The 16,574-nt window shown below is 40.8% G+C and overlaps 1 protein-coding gene across 1 annotated transcript; it reads right to left on the reverse strand.

Moving 5' to 3' along the window:
• Positions 1-11,732: 11,732 nt before the first annotated feature.
• Positions 11,733-15,017, reverse strand: LOC127160366 (microfibril-associated glycoprotein 4). Its single transcript, XM_051103014.1, has 6 exons — positions 14,981-15,017; positions 14,830-14,882; positions 14,540-14,746; positions 12,551-12,647; positions 12,208-12,375; positions 11,733-12,131 (listed from the first exon to the last, which is right to left on the reverse strand). Exons 2-6 carry the CDS (start codon positions 14,845-14,847, stop codon positions 11,875-11,877), a joined length of 747 nt encoding a protein of 248 aa, XP_050958971.1. The 5' UTR covers positions 14,848-14,882; positions 14,981-15,017; the 3' UTR covers positions 11,733-11,874.
• Between the last annotated feature and the right edge of the window lie 1,557 nt (positions 15,018-16,574).

Raw genomic sequence — 16,574 nt, forward strand, 5'->3', positions numbered from 1 at the left:
AATAATGAACATAGTGGTCGTCATTTACTCCCGACATCTGAGCCGCTGAAGATGCAGTAGATTAGGTTTGTTTGTGAAGGGAATGCGCCTCCCGATCTACATATATCCGTCTATGTTTGCGCGAATCATTCATGATCCAGCTTCACTTACAGCAGAAGTGAGTATAAGGGTTTTTTAATGAATCTTTGTGATCACCTTTCCTAATAAAGTGCTAGTTAGCAAGTTTAGCTAAATGCGGCTAATGTAAACAAGCGTGTCTATCCACAGAGAGAAGAGAGGGGCGGGGCAAACAGAGCTCATTTGCATTTAAAGCAGCCTCAACCAGAATGAGATGATTTTTGCAGAGCTGATTTTGGCAAGGTAAAAAGGGTGTTGTTTTACACAACCATTTTGAATTTTTAATCAAAGTATATTAGAGACTTTTCATTAAGACCCTAAAGAATCATATCAACTTGTGGAAAATGGGCATCCGATGACCCCTTTAAAAGTATGGTGACAAACAAGTCCCTTGGCTTTTTAAGATGAAAACCATTTGAAAAATATCAAAAAACCTCAAATGTAAAACAGCTCCATTCATACTGTCATGCATGAAAATATTTAAATAATATAGGTTCCTTGTCTTCTTAAAAATGTGCTGAAACTGTAATTTTCTGCACCAGAAAAACCTCTGTGCCCCACTGCGGCAGCTGGAATTACATCGGTTTAAAGCAATATAACTTTATCAAATAATTATGGTTTTACTTTTGTATTTTATTAACCAGATAAACAGCTTTAATATATGAATTTTAAAAAAATTATGTAAAAACAATGATCTTGTAGAAGAGCACAAACTAGCATTATTCTAGAAAACTGACTAAATGTACAGCTGTATGAAAAATGAAATAGTAGGCTACTTTGGTATGGACTTATATTCAGTAGTGTAAATGCACTAAGATTTAAAAGAAGATGTTCCACCATTAGAAGACAGAATCTGATAAGTTACTGAGTAAACAATGAAGCTGAAGTTTCTTCAGAAGTTCTAATCACCAGTGTGGCAATCTAAGATACTCAAGATAAAGCCTGAATAAGCCATTTTCTATTCCGTTTTTGAGCCTCTCTGTTTAACGGTCTCTTTTTTTAGGCAGGGCCCAAGACTCGCAAGTAAACAGTTTTGCTTATTAAAATAACAGATGGACACTACTGTGACATACTCTGAAAACAACATTGGTCGTTTGGGTTAAAAACGTTCTCAGTATAGATCAAACGGTCTGGAACAGACAATGCAATAGTGTTGTGCCATTACTGTTGGATCCACTTTAGTCTCAGCATTGCATCATCTTTTACTTTCTCTAAACAGACTCGATCTGGAGCTGTTTCCTAATTGTTTTTACCACTATTGCATTGTCTGTTCCAGACTGTTTGATCATGTGCATGATCTTTTAATTTCTCTAAACAGACGCGATCTGGAGCGATGTCCCATTCTATTTCTGATATACTGCATGTCCCATTCTATTTCTGATATACTCCAAGCATTTGCGCTGCTTCTGACCTCTCTTTGAATTGCCTGCCTTATCACACTCATGTCCACTGTCTACCTCTGGGCCAACAAGTCCCATTTTCTACACCACAAAACAATGCCTTTTCTCCCCGTGAACCCCGCAGACTCAAACTAGGCTCATAAGTATCTTTAACAGTCCATTATCAGGAAAACATCCCTTATGGGTCCCCCTTTTGAAAACCACGCAACAATTATTTATTGTCCACAGGTGTGCCATCAATCAACCAGTGTGAGGGAATTCAGATGCAGCAGCGCCCCCTAACGGATGGAAATTATCAAATCAACATAAACTCGACATCTCAATCAAAATAATTTTCAATCAAAAAATTTTAAATATAAAGCCTAAATATAATATAGCACTTCACACTAAGAACTATATCTATAACTACTGTCTTTTAAAAATCGTTAAATAAATAAAAGCAGGTTAAATAACTAGGAATAAGAATAACAAAGCACAGTAAGCCCTGAGACCATCCAATATGTAGATGATTTTGTTTCTTCATCAAATCTGGGGAAATGTGTCATTCCATCACTTGCTCACCAGTGGATCCTCTGCAGTGAATGGGTGCCGTCAGAATGAGAGTCTAAACAGCTGATAAAAACATTGCAGTAATCCACAAGTAATCCACACCACTCCAGTCCATCAGTTCACATCTTGAGAAGACAAAAGAAACAAATCCATCATTAAGACGTTTTAGCTTCAAATTGAGTTCTTAATCCATAATAACGCTTCCTCTAGCGGAAAAGTGGTCTGATCTGAATCAGGAGAGAAATCTGCACAGATCAAGCACCGTTTACAAGCCAAAACAGTTCAACACCGCTCTAAAAAAATATGTGGCTGGATTTTGTGAGATCCAACAGGAGGGAAGGAAGGATACAAGTCTCTGCAGCCCGACGTTAATCAGTATTCTCCTCCTCCTCCTCAGGTGATGATGATGTCCTGTTGTCTGCATCTTGGCAGGGTAAAGGTGACAGGTCAGCCGCAGATGGTTCAAAACATCCGATATGAAGATTTCAGTTCACCATCAAAGTCATTGTTGTGCTTTAGCTTCACTGTGCTAGTGATCTAGTGATGCTAAGCTAATCTTGAATATCTTTTAGTGAGTCACAGTTCAGCTTCCGCAGAAGAAGAAGTTGGTTCATTTTGTGACCTGTTCAAAGCATTATCACGGTTTTTACATAAAAAGGAAAGGAAAGGAAAAGGAAACGGAAATGATGTGACCAAGTATGGTCCCACATGGAAAGAACCTATATGAGGATATATGCGCATATATGAAACCTATATGCAGTATATATGCACATATATGATAATATATATGCTGCATATATGCGTATATGCGCCACATATAGGCAAAACTGAGGTGCATATATGTGCATATACAGGCCATATAGGTCTCCTGTATTGCTTCTTTATATCCACAAAAAAGCCCTATATGTACATACAAGATATGTCTCCTATATAGCTCATGGCAGGATCTGGTCATTTTAGCTCATATCTCACTTTGGCAACTGTCATACATGATGCCTAGCTCATATTTTCTATTATCAAGGCAATAACTAACTAAAAAAAAAAATGCAAATAACTTATGTGCGAACACGTGAAATTGGTATCACATGTAATTGGCATGTTATGGAATTTATCCACACGGAAATAACCTATATAAACATATATGTTTTAATATAGGTTTTGATATAGGTTTTTTAATATATGTGACATATATAAAATTGTTTTCCTATATTATATGTACATATATGTACATTCTCAAAAAAGCATTTTTGTTTTGAATACCCAAGGAAGAACAGTGTTATCAGAAGGTACAGTAGAAGTTACTTCTATATTCTAGCATTTTTATCAAATGAATAAAAACATAATTTAGATTTGTATTTTCAAACTGTTGCATGCATTTATGTTTAGAAAACATGACATATTGTGTTTCTATTTGATCCTTAAATAATGTCACTGGAAAAAAAAAAAACATTGTAACAAATGTTTTTGTAGACTTTAAATAACATTCTTATCACTTCAAGAAAACTGCAAATTTTAATGTTCTTAGAATATTAAAAATGAATGTTCGAATAATGTATTTTTGGTGAAAATGAAGTTATCAGAAAGTAGTAGTTGCGAGCAGTGTTTGGGAAAGTTACTTTTAAAAGAAATGCATTACGATATTGTACCTTAAGTTACTTTTTTATGGAAAGTAATGTGTTACGTTACTTTTGCATTACATTTTCTCATCTGGGCTGGGCTTGCCAGTTTGTTTTTAATGTAAAAAAGTTATATTTTTGGCCCTTTCACACCAAAAATAAAGACGAAATGTAAATTACAAAGCAGGCAATAATTGCAAAAAAAAAAAAAATAATAATAATAATAAATTTGCATTAATTCGCATTGATTAATTAGCATAAAAAGTAATTTGCATTGTTAGTTCAGAGGATCAGGTGTACCTGAAATACAGTAAATAAAATCACTTTGCTAGAACACAAACATGCAATCTGTCATTTTTCTGAAAAAGAAAATCAAACTCTTTTAAGATCAAGTGAATAAAATGTAAGGACCAAACTGAAGGAAACACAATATGTTCTCTAAACAGAAAGTCAATTTTAAATTATTTACTTTCTGAGAAACTGATCAAAATAAAGTGAGTTTAAGAGCTTTTTAAGGCCTTTATTTGTGGAAAGGCAAATGAATAGATATAGACTGACCAGCAATTGGCCATAACCACACTTCTTCCTTCACTTCCCAAAATACTCAACTCTAACAGACTTACTCCATAATTTTTTTAACCAGTTTAATGTGTCCTTGATGAAGTGTAAAAAAAGAGAATATAGTAATTCCAAACATGCATGAATGAATGAATGAATGAATGAATGGCCAAGCCAAATATATATATATATATATATATATATATTTAGCTACAACATTTGCCATTTTAACCACAAATCACTGGTCGGGAAATTAGCAAGCATTGCTCAAATACTGTAGTTGAAGTAACTTCTCATGTAAGAAATTGCTGCCATCTGTTGGAAGAAAAACACTTTTGAAATTAGGAGAACATGAAATATAAACTACAGCCACTAGAGGGCTGCAGAAGATCATTGACTCTTTTGAAATTCCCACATAGACAAACCCTTTTTTATTTACATTTATGTTTATACATTACTAAATCATTATGAACAATTATTAAAGGAGAAGTCCACTTCCAAGACAAAGATTCACATATAATGTACTCACTCCCTTGTCATCCAAGATGTTCATGTCTTTCTTTCTTTAGTCGTAATGAAATTATGTTTTTGAGGAAAACATTTTAGCATTTTTCTCCATATAATGGACTGATATGGTGCACCGATTTTGAACTTCCAAAATGCAGTTTAAATGTGGCTTCAAACGATCCCATTTGAGGAATAAGGCTTTTATCTAGCAAAACGATCGGTTATTTTCATTTAAAAAAAAAAAAAAAAAAAAAAAAAAAAAAAAAAAACAATTTAAATACTTTTTAATCTCAAATGCTTGTCTTGTCTTACTCTCCCTGAACTCAAGACAATTTATTTTCTCCCTCAACCAAAAATGGTTCTTCTGTGGCATCGCTGTGAAGAACCTTTTAAAGCACCTTTATTTTGTGTAGGGTATGTCATCCTACATCACTGCAGAAGTACCAACACAGTCTTTGCAATGTGAACATGCAAAGATCATCAAACACCCTTAACAAAAAAGGTAAAACAGTGATATAGGACGATTCTGAAGTCGAGGGAGAACTTGAGATGGGAGTTTTTCAACATACACTAACTGTTATGAACTGGAATAAAAACATTCCAGGCAGAGTAAGACAAAATGAGCATTTGACATAAAAAAAAAAAAAAAAAAAAAAAAAAAAAAAAAAAAACATACAAATTGTATTATTTTATGAAAATAACAGATCGTTTTACTAGATTCCTGAACTGCATTTTGGAAGTTCAGACTTCCAGGCAACGTATCAGTCCATTATATGGAGAAAAATGCTGAAATGTTTTCCTCAAAAAACAATTTCTTTACGACTGAAGAAAGAAAGACATGAACATCTTGGATGAAAGGGGGTGAGTACATTATCTGTAAATTTTTGTTTTGGAAGTGGACTTCTCCTTTAACAATAAGCAATTACTATTTGTCAATGTTTAACACTCATATGTGTGTGCTTGCATTTGTTCTCCATCGTGGATGTGCTATGCTGTCACTCCTTTATCTCTGTGTGTGTTCTGCATTGTAGCTGTTTATGTTATTTGACAAATGATGTAACAGAGAGCAATTTTAATAGTCTCGCATTCATTTCTATGGGTGATTTACTTACAAATTATAGCTCACTACTGATTACAGATCATGATGAAAAGTTAGCAACATAATCTAGCTTACTCCTTTTACATAATGTATTTTGATTACTTTTTAGAACTTTTAGATTCTTTTATCAGACTTCTTTTAAACATACAATATTGACAGTATAAAAAAAGCAAAATAAAACATTTTAAATCAGTTTCATTGTTTGGTATATACATTATAAAATGCATTAAACATTACATTACTGTCATGATCGGGGCTGTGGGTCTTCCCTCAGCCTCTCGAGGTCGCTGTTCCCCTTGCACTGCACTCCCCTGATTGTTCACGTCTGTCTTGTCATTTGCACTGATTACACTCACAGCTGTTCACACTCTGGACTATTGTATAAGAACTCTCACTTCTCACTCCTGTTCAGGGCTGCATTGTCTATTGTCTATTGTCTTCGTGTGTGTTCCTCTGTTTTGACCCAGCTCTCTGTTCCGGACGCGGCGGCGACCGCTCTCTCTGTTCCTGACGCGGCGGTGACCGCTCTCTCCGTTCCTGACGCGGCGGTGACCGCGCTCTCTGTTCCTGACGCGGCGGTGGCCGCTATCTCCGTTCCTGACGCGGCGGCGACCGCTATCTCCGTTCCTGACGCGGCGGTGACCGCGCTCTCTGTTCCTGACGCGGCGGTGACCGCTATCTCCGTTCCTGACGCGGCGGCGACCGCTATCTCCGTTCCTGATGCGGCGGCGACCGCTATCTCCGTTCCTGATGCGGCGGCGACCGCTATCTCCGTTCCTGACGCGGAGGCGGCCGCGCACGCTGTTCCTGACGTGGCCCTCACCTTGCCTTCTGTTCCGGACGCGGCGGTGACCGCTCTCTCTGTTCCGGACGCGGCGGCGGCCGCGCTCTCTGTTCCTGACGTGGCGGCTCACCTTGCCTTCTGTTCCTGACGCGGCGGTGACCCTCTCTCTGTTCCGGACGCGGCGGCGACCGCTCTCTCTGTTCCGGACGCGGCGGCGGGCCGCTCTCTCTGTTCCGGACGCGGCGGTGACCGCTATCTCCTGTCCGGACGCGGCGGCGACCGCTCTCTCTGTTCCGGACGCGGCGGCGGCCGCTCTCTCTGTTCCGGACGCGGCGGCGACCGCTCTCTCCTGTCCGGACGCGGCGGCGACCGCTCTCTCTGTTCCTGACGCGGCGGCGACCGCTCTCTCTGTTCCGGACGCGGCGGCGACCGCTCTCTCTGTTCCTGACGCGGCGGCGACCGCTCTCTCTGTTCCTGACGCGGCGGCGACCCGCTCTCTGTTCCCTGACGCGGCGGCGACCGCTCTCTCTGTTCCTGACGCGGCGGCGACCGCTCTCTCTGTTCCTGACGCGGCGGCGACCGCTCTCTGTTCCGGACGCGGCGGTGACCGCTCTCTCTGTTCCTGACGCGGCGGCGACCGCTCTCTCCTTCCTGACGCGGCGGCGACCGCTCTCTCTGTTCCTGACGCGGCGGCGACCGCTCTCTGTTCCTGACGCGGCGGCGACCGCTCTCTCTGTTCCTGACGCGGCGGCGACCGCTCTCTCTGTTCCTGACGCGGCGGCGACCGCTCTCTCTGTTCCGGACGCGGCGGCGACCGCTCTCTGTTCCTGACGCGGCGGCGACCGCGCTCTCTGTTCCGGACGCGGCGGCGACCGCTCTCTCTGTTCCTGACGCGGCGGCGACCGCGCTCTCTGTTCCTGACGCGGCGGCGACCGCTCTCTCTGTTCCTGACGCGGCGGCGACCGCTCTCTCTGTTCCTGACGCGGCGGCGACCGCTCTCTCTGTTCCTGACGCGGCGGCGACCGCTCTCTGTTCCGGACGCGGCGGCGACCGCTCTCTCTGTTCCGGACGCGGCGGCGACCGCTCTCTGTTCCTGACGCGGCGGCGACCGCTCTCTCTGTTCCTGACGCGGCGGCGACCGCTCTCTCTGTTCCGGACGCGGCGGTGACCGCTCTCTCTGTTCCGGACGCGGCGGCGACCGCTATCTCCTGTCCGGACGCGGCGGCGACCGCTATCTCCTGTCCGGACGCGCCGGCGACCGCTCTCTCTGTTCCGGACGTGGCGGTGACCGCGCTCTCTGTTCCGGACGCGGCGGCGACCGCTATCTCTGTTCCGGACGCGGCGGTGACCGCTCTCTCTGTTCCGGACGCGGCGGTGACCGCGCTCTCTGTTCCGGACGCGGCGGCGACCGCTATCTCTGTTCCGGACGTGGCGGTGACCGCGCTCTCTGTTCCGGACGCGGCGGCGACCGCTATCTCTGTTCCGGACGCGGCGGCGACCGCTCTCTCTGTTCCTGACGCGGCGGCGACCGCTCTCTCTGTTCCGGACGCGGCGGTGACCGCTCTCTCTGTTCCGGACGCGGCGGCGACCGCTATCTCCTGTCCGGACGCGCCGGCGACCGCTCTCTCTGTTCCGGACGTGGCGGTGACCGCGCTCTCTGTTCCGGACGCGGCCCTCACCGTGCCTTCTGTTCCGGACGCGGCGGCGACCGCTCTCTCTGTTCCGGACGCGGCGGCGACCGCTCTCTCTGTTCCGGACGCGGCGGCGACCGCGCTCTCTGTTCCTGACGCGGCGGCGACCGCTATCTCCTGTCCGGACGCGGCGGCGACCGCTCTCTCTGTTCCTGACGTGGCGGTGACCGCGCTCTCTGTTCCGGACGCGGCCCTCACCGTGCCTTCTGTTCCTGACGTGGCGGTGACCGCGCTCTCTGTTCCGGACGCGGCCCTCACCGTGCCTTCTGTTCCGGACGCGGCGGCGACCGCGCTCTCTGTTCCGGACGCGGCGGTGACCGCTCTCTCTGTTCCGGACGCGGCGGCGACCGCTATCTCCTGTCCGGACGCGGCGGCGACCGCGCTCTCTGTTCCGGACACGGCGGTGACCGCTTTCTCTGTTCCTGACGCGGCGGTGACCGCGCTCTCTGTTCCGGACGCGGCCCTCACCGTGCCTTCTGTTCCGGGCGCGGCGATGGCCGCTCTCTCTGTTCCTGACACGGCGGTGACTGCGCTGCACGGGCCTGGCCCGCCGTCCCTCCCCCTGAGTTGCCTTCCTCCGTACCTCCTCCCTCCAGACTTTGGGAACGTCTGGAAGCCGTTCCGTAGGGAGGGGGTACTGTCATGATCGGGGCTGTGGGTCTTCCCTCAGCCTCTCGAGGTCGCTGTTCCCCTTGCACTGCACTCCCCTGATTGTTCACGTCTGTCTTGTCATTTGCACTGATTACACTCACAGCTGTTCACACTCTGGACTATTGTATAAGAACTCTCACTTCTCACTCCTGTTCAGGGCTGCATTGTCTATTGTCTATTGTCTTCGTGTGTGTTCCTCTGTTTTGACCCAGCTTTAGATTGTGTTTCTGTTCTGTTTATTTTGCTCTTTGATTCTAGTCGTGTTGTGCCGTGTTGGCTTTTTGGTTTTGTTTATTTGTGTTTTGTTTAATTAAAATTTCCTTCCCTGCATTTTGGACCCTGACCTCTTTTCCCCGTACACCAAACGTGACAATTACGCCAGGGTTTGTAAGAAATGCAGTGGTTTTGTGAGTTGATAAAAAGCTAACAATGAATTCAATTATAAAAATGTACTATTATTAAAGTTTTTTTTTTTTTTTTTTTTTTTTTTTTTTTTTGTTTACCTGCATGTCAATAATCATTAAGTGACATCAAACTGTAAAGATGCCAACATGTTGTTAAATTATTGAAATATTAACTTTTATTCCTTTTCACACATTGTATGATTTACACAGAGTTTTGATTAATAAAGTCTAATTTTCAGATGATTACTACTGTTGAATAATATATCATGGTTTTAAAACAATTTTAACATCCTGCGTGGTTTGAAAATTGATGCTTTTAAATGTTGTCATCACATATACAGCTTCATATACAGGAGTTTTTGAACGGAATCAGTTTGTTCGGTAGTTCGTGCGATATGGCGTTGCACTTGGGTGATGAAAATTTCTGGTTTGAACCCCGTGAAACTACTATGTGACAAAAATGCTCAAATCTGAGTGAAGAAGTAAAAATAGCACGGCTGCATCACAAAATGCATTTTTTAAATCAGTTTTGCATTTGCTAAACATCGGTTAGGTTTAGGATTGGGTTTGGTGAAGGGGATATTTTCAGTAAGACAGAGCATTAACCTTTAGCGACACGCCCCAGATATCTGAATTCTGAACAGCTGCAATTCCTCAAGCAGCATAATAAAAATCCAGCAATGCGTGCCTGTACCAACGTAATAAAAATGTGCTAAGGTCACGTATTGAACGTTTCTGGACATTTCACTTGAAACTGAGGCGAAACGTGCAGTAAGGTACGTAATTACGGTGTCCAGAAATGTATGTAGAGGCACATATTTCTAATGAACCTGGGTGATATTACATGCTCAACGTGTTCAAGGTGTGGAATATTTTTGACAAGAGTTACTGTAGATCACTGGATATGATGACAACATGGTGTTTCACAACTATACATCACCAGTGTTTTTAAAATGCAACATTTAAAAAACAAAAAAGAAGGGAAGAATATAAATTCCATAAATTCTGAATGATTTACTGCCATAAAAATAATCCATAAACAAATAACTGTAATCTGATTATGAGCATTGTAAAATGTAATATACTCTAATTATGAGTATGTGATTTTTTGCCTCTCATTAAGTAATCCAGATTACATGTAATCAGTTACTACTAAGATCTGCCCATTGTCCTCAATGCATTTTTGTTCTGTGCATCACTTATATATGAAGACAAAAGAAACAAATCCATCAAGATGTTTATAATATCAAACTGAGCCCATAATAACGCTTCCTCCAGCAAAAAAGTGGTCAGGTCTGAATTAGGAGAGAAATCAGCACAGATCAAGCACCAAGCCAAAACAGCTCTAAATAAATATGTGGCTGCATTTTGATTTGAGAGACAACAGGAGATGGACTTTTTTTTACTGGAAGAACTTCTGCAGGCCCATCATTAATCGTCATTCTCCTCCTCCTTTTTCTCACTGCGGAGATGTTGATGATGCCCTGTTGTCCTGGCAAGCAGTGTTGTGATGTAGCATTATGTCATTTTGCTTTAACCTTCAACAAGCTTTTGCATTTTAATAATCTGTTACTATCTTACTCTCATTGTTTTTACATAAGGTTTATAGGTCTTAAAAAAGCTTTACCCTTCCACAAATTAAGGCCCAAAAAAACTTTTTAATCAGAGTCCAAAGTCCTAAATTCATAAAGGCATGACATTAAATGTATAAACACCCTGAAATCAAGATATGTTTACTTGAAATGCAAAATGAAGATAGTTGAAGTCTTGTTTTCTGAGGAAGTGAACAAAATGTAGCGTAAGTAAGTGAGCTAGGGCTGGGCGATATGACCAAAAAAAAAGATTACAGTAAACCAGTTAATATTGAAAATTATCACAATAAATATTGAATCTTTGTTTCTTTATTAAGCTCAAAGGTACATTGTTGCTCCAAAGTGAAATTTGTAGAAACCAGACTGTTTATCTTTTTTTTTTTTTTTTTAGAAAACATGTCATTATGCTCAAAACTTTATTTACAATGGAAACAAAAATACTGAGGAAAAATACTTTTTGCAGTGTTATCAGAAGGGAGGAGTTATTTCCATATTCTACCTTTTTCGTCCAATTAATAAAACATAACAGAGATCTGTTTGTTTCTGCTCCCTAGACATTTATATGTAGAGAACACACTGACATGCAGTATACCCTTTAATTTGGTCTTTAAAATTGATTTCCTCTTGAAAACATTGTAAAATATAATCTTTATAAAACCTGCAGAAACCTGAATAAACTTGTTTAAACCATATATGAAGCCCACATGAGCATTGCCTCCTTGGCTGGTTAATACTTAAAACACACAAAACAACATATTGCTTTGCGTAATCTTTTATTGCTTCAGAATCATAGCAGACAAAGCATGCCGAAGAGACATGAACCTATTTTCTGTTATTTTACTTTAGGACAATGGAGTTGCGGATGTGCACAAGCTGCAGTGAAGCATTTGTAGAGATGGAAACCCACTACATCACACGTCTGATCTTCATGGTGATGGACTTCAGAGTTTTCCTGTTGTTCTTAAAGTAGTACCAGTTGACCCCAACATACAAACTGCCATCATCTTTTCCCCACAAGTAAAGACCAGTAGGGTTTGTGTGATCACAATTGTTGTACCAAAATGCTCCTAGAGAGTATTTCATAGCACAGTTATCGCTCCAACCATCTTGGTCTTTGTCAAAGGTGGAGAACTTTATTCCATTGTGATAACTCAAAGAGTCACCTGCAGAAATGAGAAACTCTCATTAGGGTCACATAACTTAAAAACTGAAAAATGAAGCATCTGTAGTTTGAAGCACCTGCTCCTCCGTTTACAAAGCCGCTTACACGCAGTTTGTACCCATTAGCCTCAGATTCCACAGAGAAAGACTCGTACAGAGAATAAGCCTTCTTCCCTTCAAAGTCCTCCACATCTACTCTCAGTTTATACTGATACCTGCTGGTCAGCTGGTGAAGAAACTCTAAACCTGTTAAAAACACGAAAGGAAACCAGTCTAGTAAATTAAAGAACAAAATGTCCAAATACAAACTATATAAATCTGCATTTAAACTGCGGTCCACATTAAGTGTCCAAGCTTTCTGTGTGACTGATGGTATACTGTTTTTTCTCTTATGTAGCCCAAAACATCACAAAACACTCACCCAGCCAGTATTCGCCTTCTTTATTACCAAAACCCTTCTTATAACTCTCCCATGGCCTAAAGAAATTCACCTCACCATCCATTCGCCTGAGAAACACCTGAAACATTCAGAAATCATTAATCGCTTTCACACATCACATCATTTCAAATCATCCATCTATTTAACATTTTTACAACAGTAAAAAAAAACATTTTTTTTTTTTTTTTTTTTTTTTTTTTTTTTTTTTTAAAGTAGACAGGCTTTCTTTAACAACAAATGTAAAATCTCTTGTGTGATTTGACTGGTGTCACCAAAAACAAAACTTTAATACTCAGAAGTACAAATAAAAGCACTGAGTTACAATTTGTATAGTAGCTTATAATTTTACTATAATGTATTATGTTACTATAAAATATGCAAATGAGGTCAACCCAGAGAACAGGAAACATTCTCACTTTCACTAACATTTTGTAAAAGTTATCCACAAGTTTCCTATGCCCCATGAGACCTTGTGTCAAAAGTCAAGTATATAAAACTGCAGACCGGAGATCTCCAAAATGGGGCGGGAACTCCAAAAGTGGGCAGAACCTCCACAATGGGGGCGGGGTCTCGTCACACAAAAACTTTCCCCATTGGCTCTGGCTTCAGCCTATTGTTATTGACTTACATTTCAAAACTAAACTTTATAAAAAAACAGTTTGTAGTTGTTCTCAGATAAAATAAACTATGCTATATGAATAAATATGCTCTGTGAGAGCAGAGCCCCAAAGCTCGTGATATAAACGGGAATCACCCACAAGCTCTCCCACGAGCCGTCCCAGTAAAGCGCAGGGGAAAGGTTTTACTCTATCGCTTTGTTTTAAGCAACGGGGGCGTCCCGGTTCTTGAAATTCGCAGGGTAGGAGGGGGTAGTGATGCTAAATGTAACTAAAAAGGTCTAATTTTCTGGTGAGGTCTGGTTGGGGAGTTACAGAACAGCCCGACAATCTCATATCGCATAATTTTATTAACTGTTTTTCTGCCACGCTATTCAGCGCCAATCCCACCGTCCAGTCAGTTTTACTGGTTAAGGTTAGGGTAAGGTGTGGGGTAGGTTTAGGGGTTAGCATTTGTGTAGCATAGTGTAGCATTAACAGGTAATCAACACTGCGATTGACACAACCAATAAAATTGTTAGAATTAGCTGTGGGGCGGAGTTTGAGCTGAAGTGGATTGGGGGGGAAAATTGCGCATACATGTCATGTGCCTGTCTGTCAAAGGGAGGAAGCCACACCCTATTTTGGAGCGCACACCCTATTTTGGTGAAAATCTTTGCGCGACGAGACCCCGCCCCATTTTGGAGGTTCTGCCCACTTTTGGAGTTCCCGCCACATTTTGGAGATCTCCAGTCTGCAGTTTTATATACTTGTTTTTTTTCTGTGAAACAAAAGTCAAATATTTTTTAAAAAGTTATCATAGTGACAATGACACAAATTATAAACAAAGTATGAAAAATGTTCAGAGTTTTCATGTTATTAGATTTTTAACAAAAAATTTATTTGTACCAAGGGGGCATTTTACCCCACTTAAGTGCCGTGCATTAAAGGATTTTAAATGCACGACGTGGAGGAAAATAACCACCCGATGCAAAGCGCATTTTAAATCTGACAGACCATGGAATAACCTTCAAATAGTGCTCTAATCACAACAAGAAATCAGGATTTAAAAAAAAAAAAAATTTAGAATATAAAAATAAGTATTACAATAACATCATAATTTGGGTGAGAAGGTTTTTAGAACATTATAAGATTTTTTTTTTTTTTTTTTTTTTTTTTTTTTTTTTGTAGTCTTTAAGTAACATTCATGACAAGAAAAATTGGGCATATCAACATTTTAGAAAAATTTTAAAACAATGTCCACACAATGTTTTTGTAACCTACTCTTTTTAGCTGCATGAGAATTACGCTGAGATGCATCTGCTAATCAAATAAGTTCTGGAGATAAAGCACTAGCTCAGATTCAAATGCATACCGTCCAGTGTCCTCTGTCATTTGTTTCACCGGAGACCATCTCGCAGTAGACGTTGACCGGTCCATCCAATGTGGTGATGGTGTACACGCCACTGGCATTTTTCCCACTTGAATAAACATCAGAGCAGTCTCTGGCAAGAAAACAATCGGATTTGACCGCATTGGTGCCCATCAAGACAGGAAACAGCGCAGACAAACACAGCAACACCTGAGAGACACAAATTCAAGATCCGAGTCTGATGTTTGACGTCTGACAAAATCACACTCACATTCTCACATACACAAACTCACAATCATGTTTGTGATCATCGCTTCAGACGTCCAGCTCAGAGGATCAGGTGCACCTGAAATACAGTAAATAAAATCACTTTGTTTGAACATGCATTTTGTAATTTTCTGAAACAAGAAACACCATTTTCAAAATGAACAGAATCAAACTCACCGTATGTGTGGAGAATCTTGTGAGTCTTCAGGCGACAGATGCGTCTTTATATATCTCTCTGATTATCAGGATCCTCCTTTTTATCTGACATTTACAAAAAAAAAAAAAAAAGAAAAGAAAAAAAACTTAAAATCTTGATAGGACAGTCATGGGTTTGATGCCATAAAAGGACAAGATTCTGTTCAGTTGTGTTTTTTTTTTTTGTTTTTTTTTTGAGCAACCTGCTTTATCATCTTCACAGGAATTAAAAAAAGCAACAGACAGCTTAAGAAAAACAGTTAGGAAAACCCTTTTCTTAGTTTAAGGGGTTTGACAGTAAGATCATGATGCCTTGCTGACATGTAAATATGTAAACATCGTTAACATGATGCTGATGACTAAACATTTGGTGACATGCTATAAAATCAAGCTGATGCACTTTCTTGTCACTGCTGGGTTTCTGCAGATTTTACAAATTAGGATTTTTGTAAGACCTTTCTAAGACAAAGTTAATAAAATTGAGGACCAAAAGAAAAAAAGAAAAAAAACGAACAAATTTTTATGGCATTGAACACATGACTGTCCTGTCAACATTTTGTTTGAAGAGTTTTTTTTTTTGTAAATGTCAGATAAAGAGGAGGATCCTGACAATCAGAGAGATATTTAAAGATTTATTCATTCATCTATGAAAGACACATTCATTGCCTGAACATTCACAAGATTCTCTGTCTACACTGTAAAAAGTGCTACACCCACAAAGTAGGTTTTATATACTTTAAATAGCTGTAATCTAGTTTATTTTATTTGTTTTATACTAAAACGTATCAATATACTTCCTCTTTACTTAAAATATATCAGTTTTTATATAACAATATATTTTAAATAAAACTATTGCAATTTATTTGGGTAGTTATTTCTATGTGGTTGTTGTGTACAAGAAATGTTATAAAAGTGAGTTGACGTACACATTTTTTTAGAGCTGCTGTCGATGTGGCAGGTGTGTTCATCAAACGTAAATATTTCAAAATTATTGTAAGTTTTTCATTGGCGGAGACTTTCCCAGGCAGATGCAGCATCTTCCTCGGCACTTCAACTGTTTGTTCGCTGCAGCGGATCTGAATTACAGAGACTGATTAACACGGTAAGTTGAGGAAATTTAGCCGAATGATTTGTGATGTAAAGTCACGTGAAATCGCTTACTCCACTAGAGAGGCTGAGGCTAGGTTTGCAAATTGTACTGTATATCTAGCTATCCTGCACACATAGCAAGCTAAGTTGGCTGCACAGTGTAGAAGCAGTGTGGTCTTGTAGGCAACGATCGGCAGACAACGGTGGTTGAGACCGTGTTGTTAGTAAGTGCTGTAGTCATGCGTACTATGTGTTTTTAGGCTACTTTGGCTTTAATTTTACCAATAATATCCGTTTTAATCATTACTTAGCGTTAACTTAACTAGCGTAGTACTAATGTTAACTTGTTTTGTCTAGGACTTTTACCTTACCGTTTAATGTCAAATATTAGTTTAAGTTAACACAAACTAACGATTAAAAGTAATATTATTGTTAAAATTAAAGCCAAAGTAGTCTTAAAATAGAAATGTCCAAATCTTCTAGAAAG

This window comes from Labeo rohita, unplaced genomic scaffold (genome assembly GCF_022985175.1).
Source record: "Labeo rohita strain BAU-BD-2019 unplaced genomic scaffold, IGBB_LRoh.1.0 scaffold_338, whole genome shotgun sequence".
Taxonomy (NCBI): domain Eukaryota; kingdom Metazoa; phylum Chordata; class Actinopteri; order Cypriniformes; family Cyprinidae; genus Labeo; species Labeo rohita.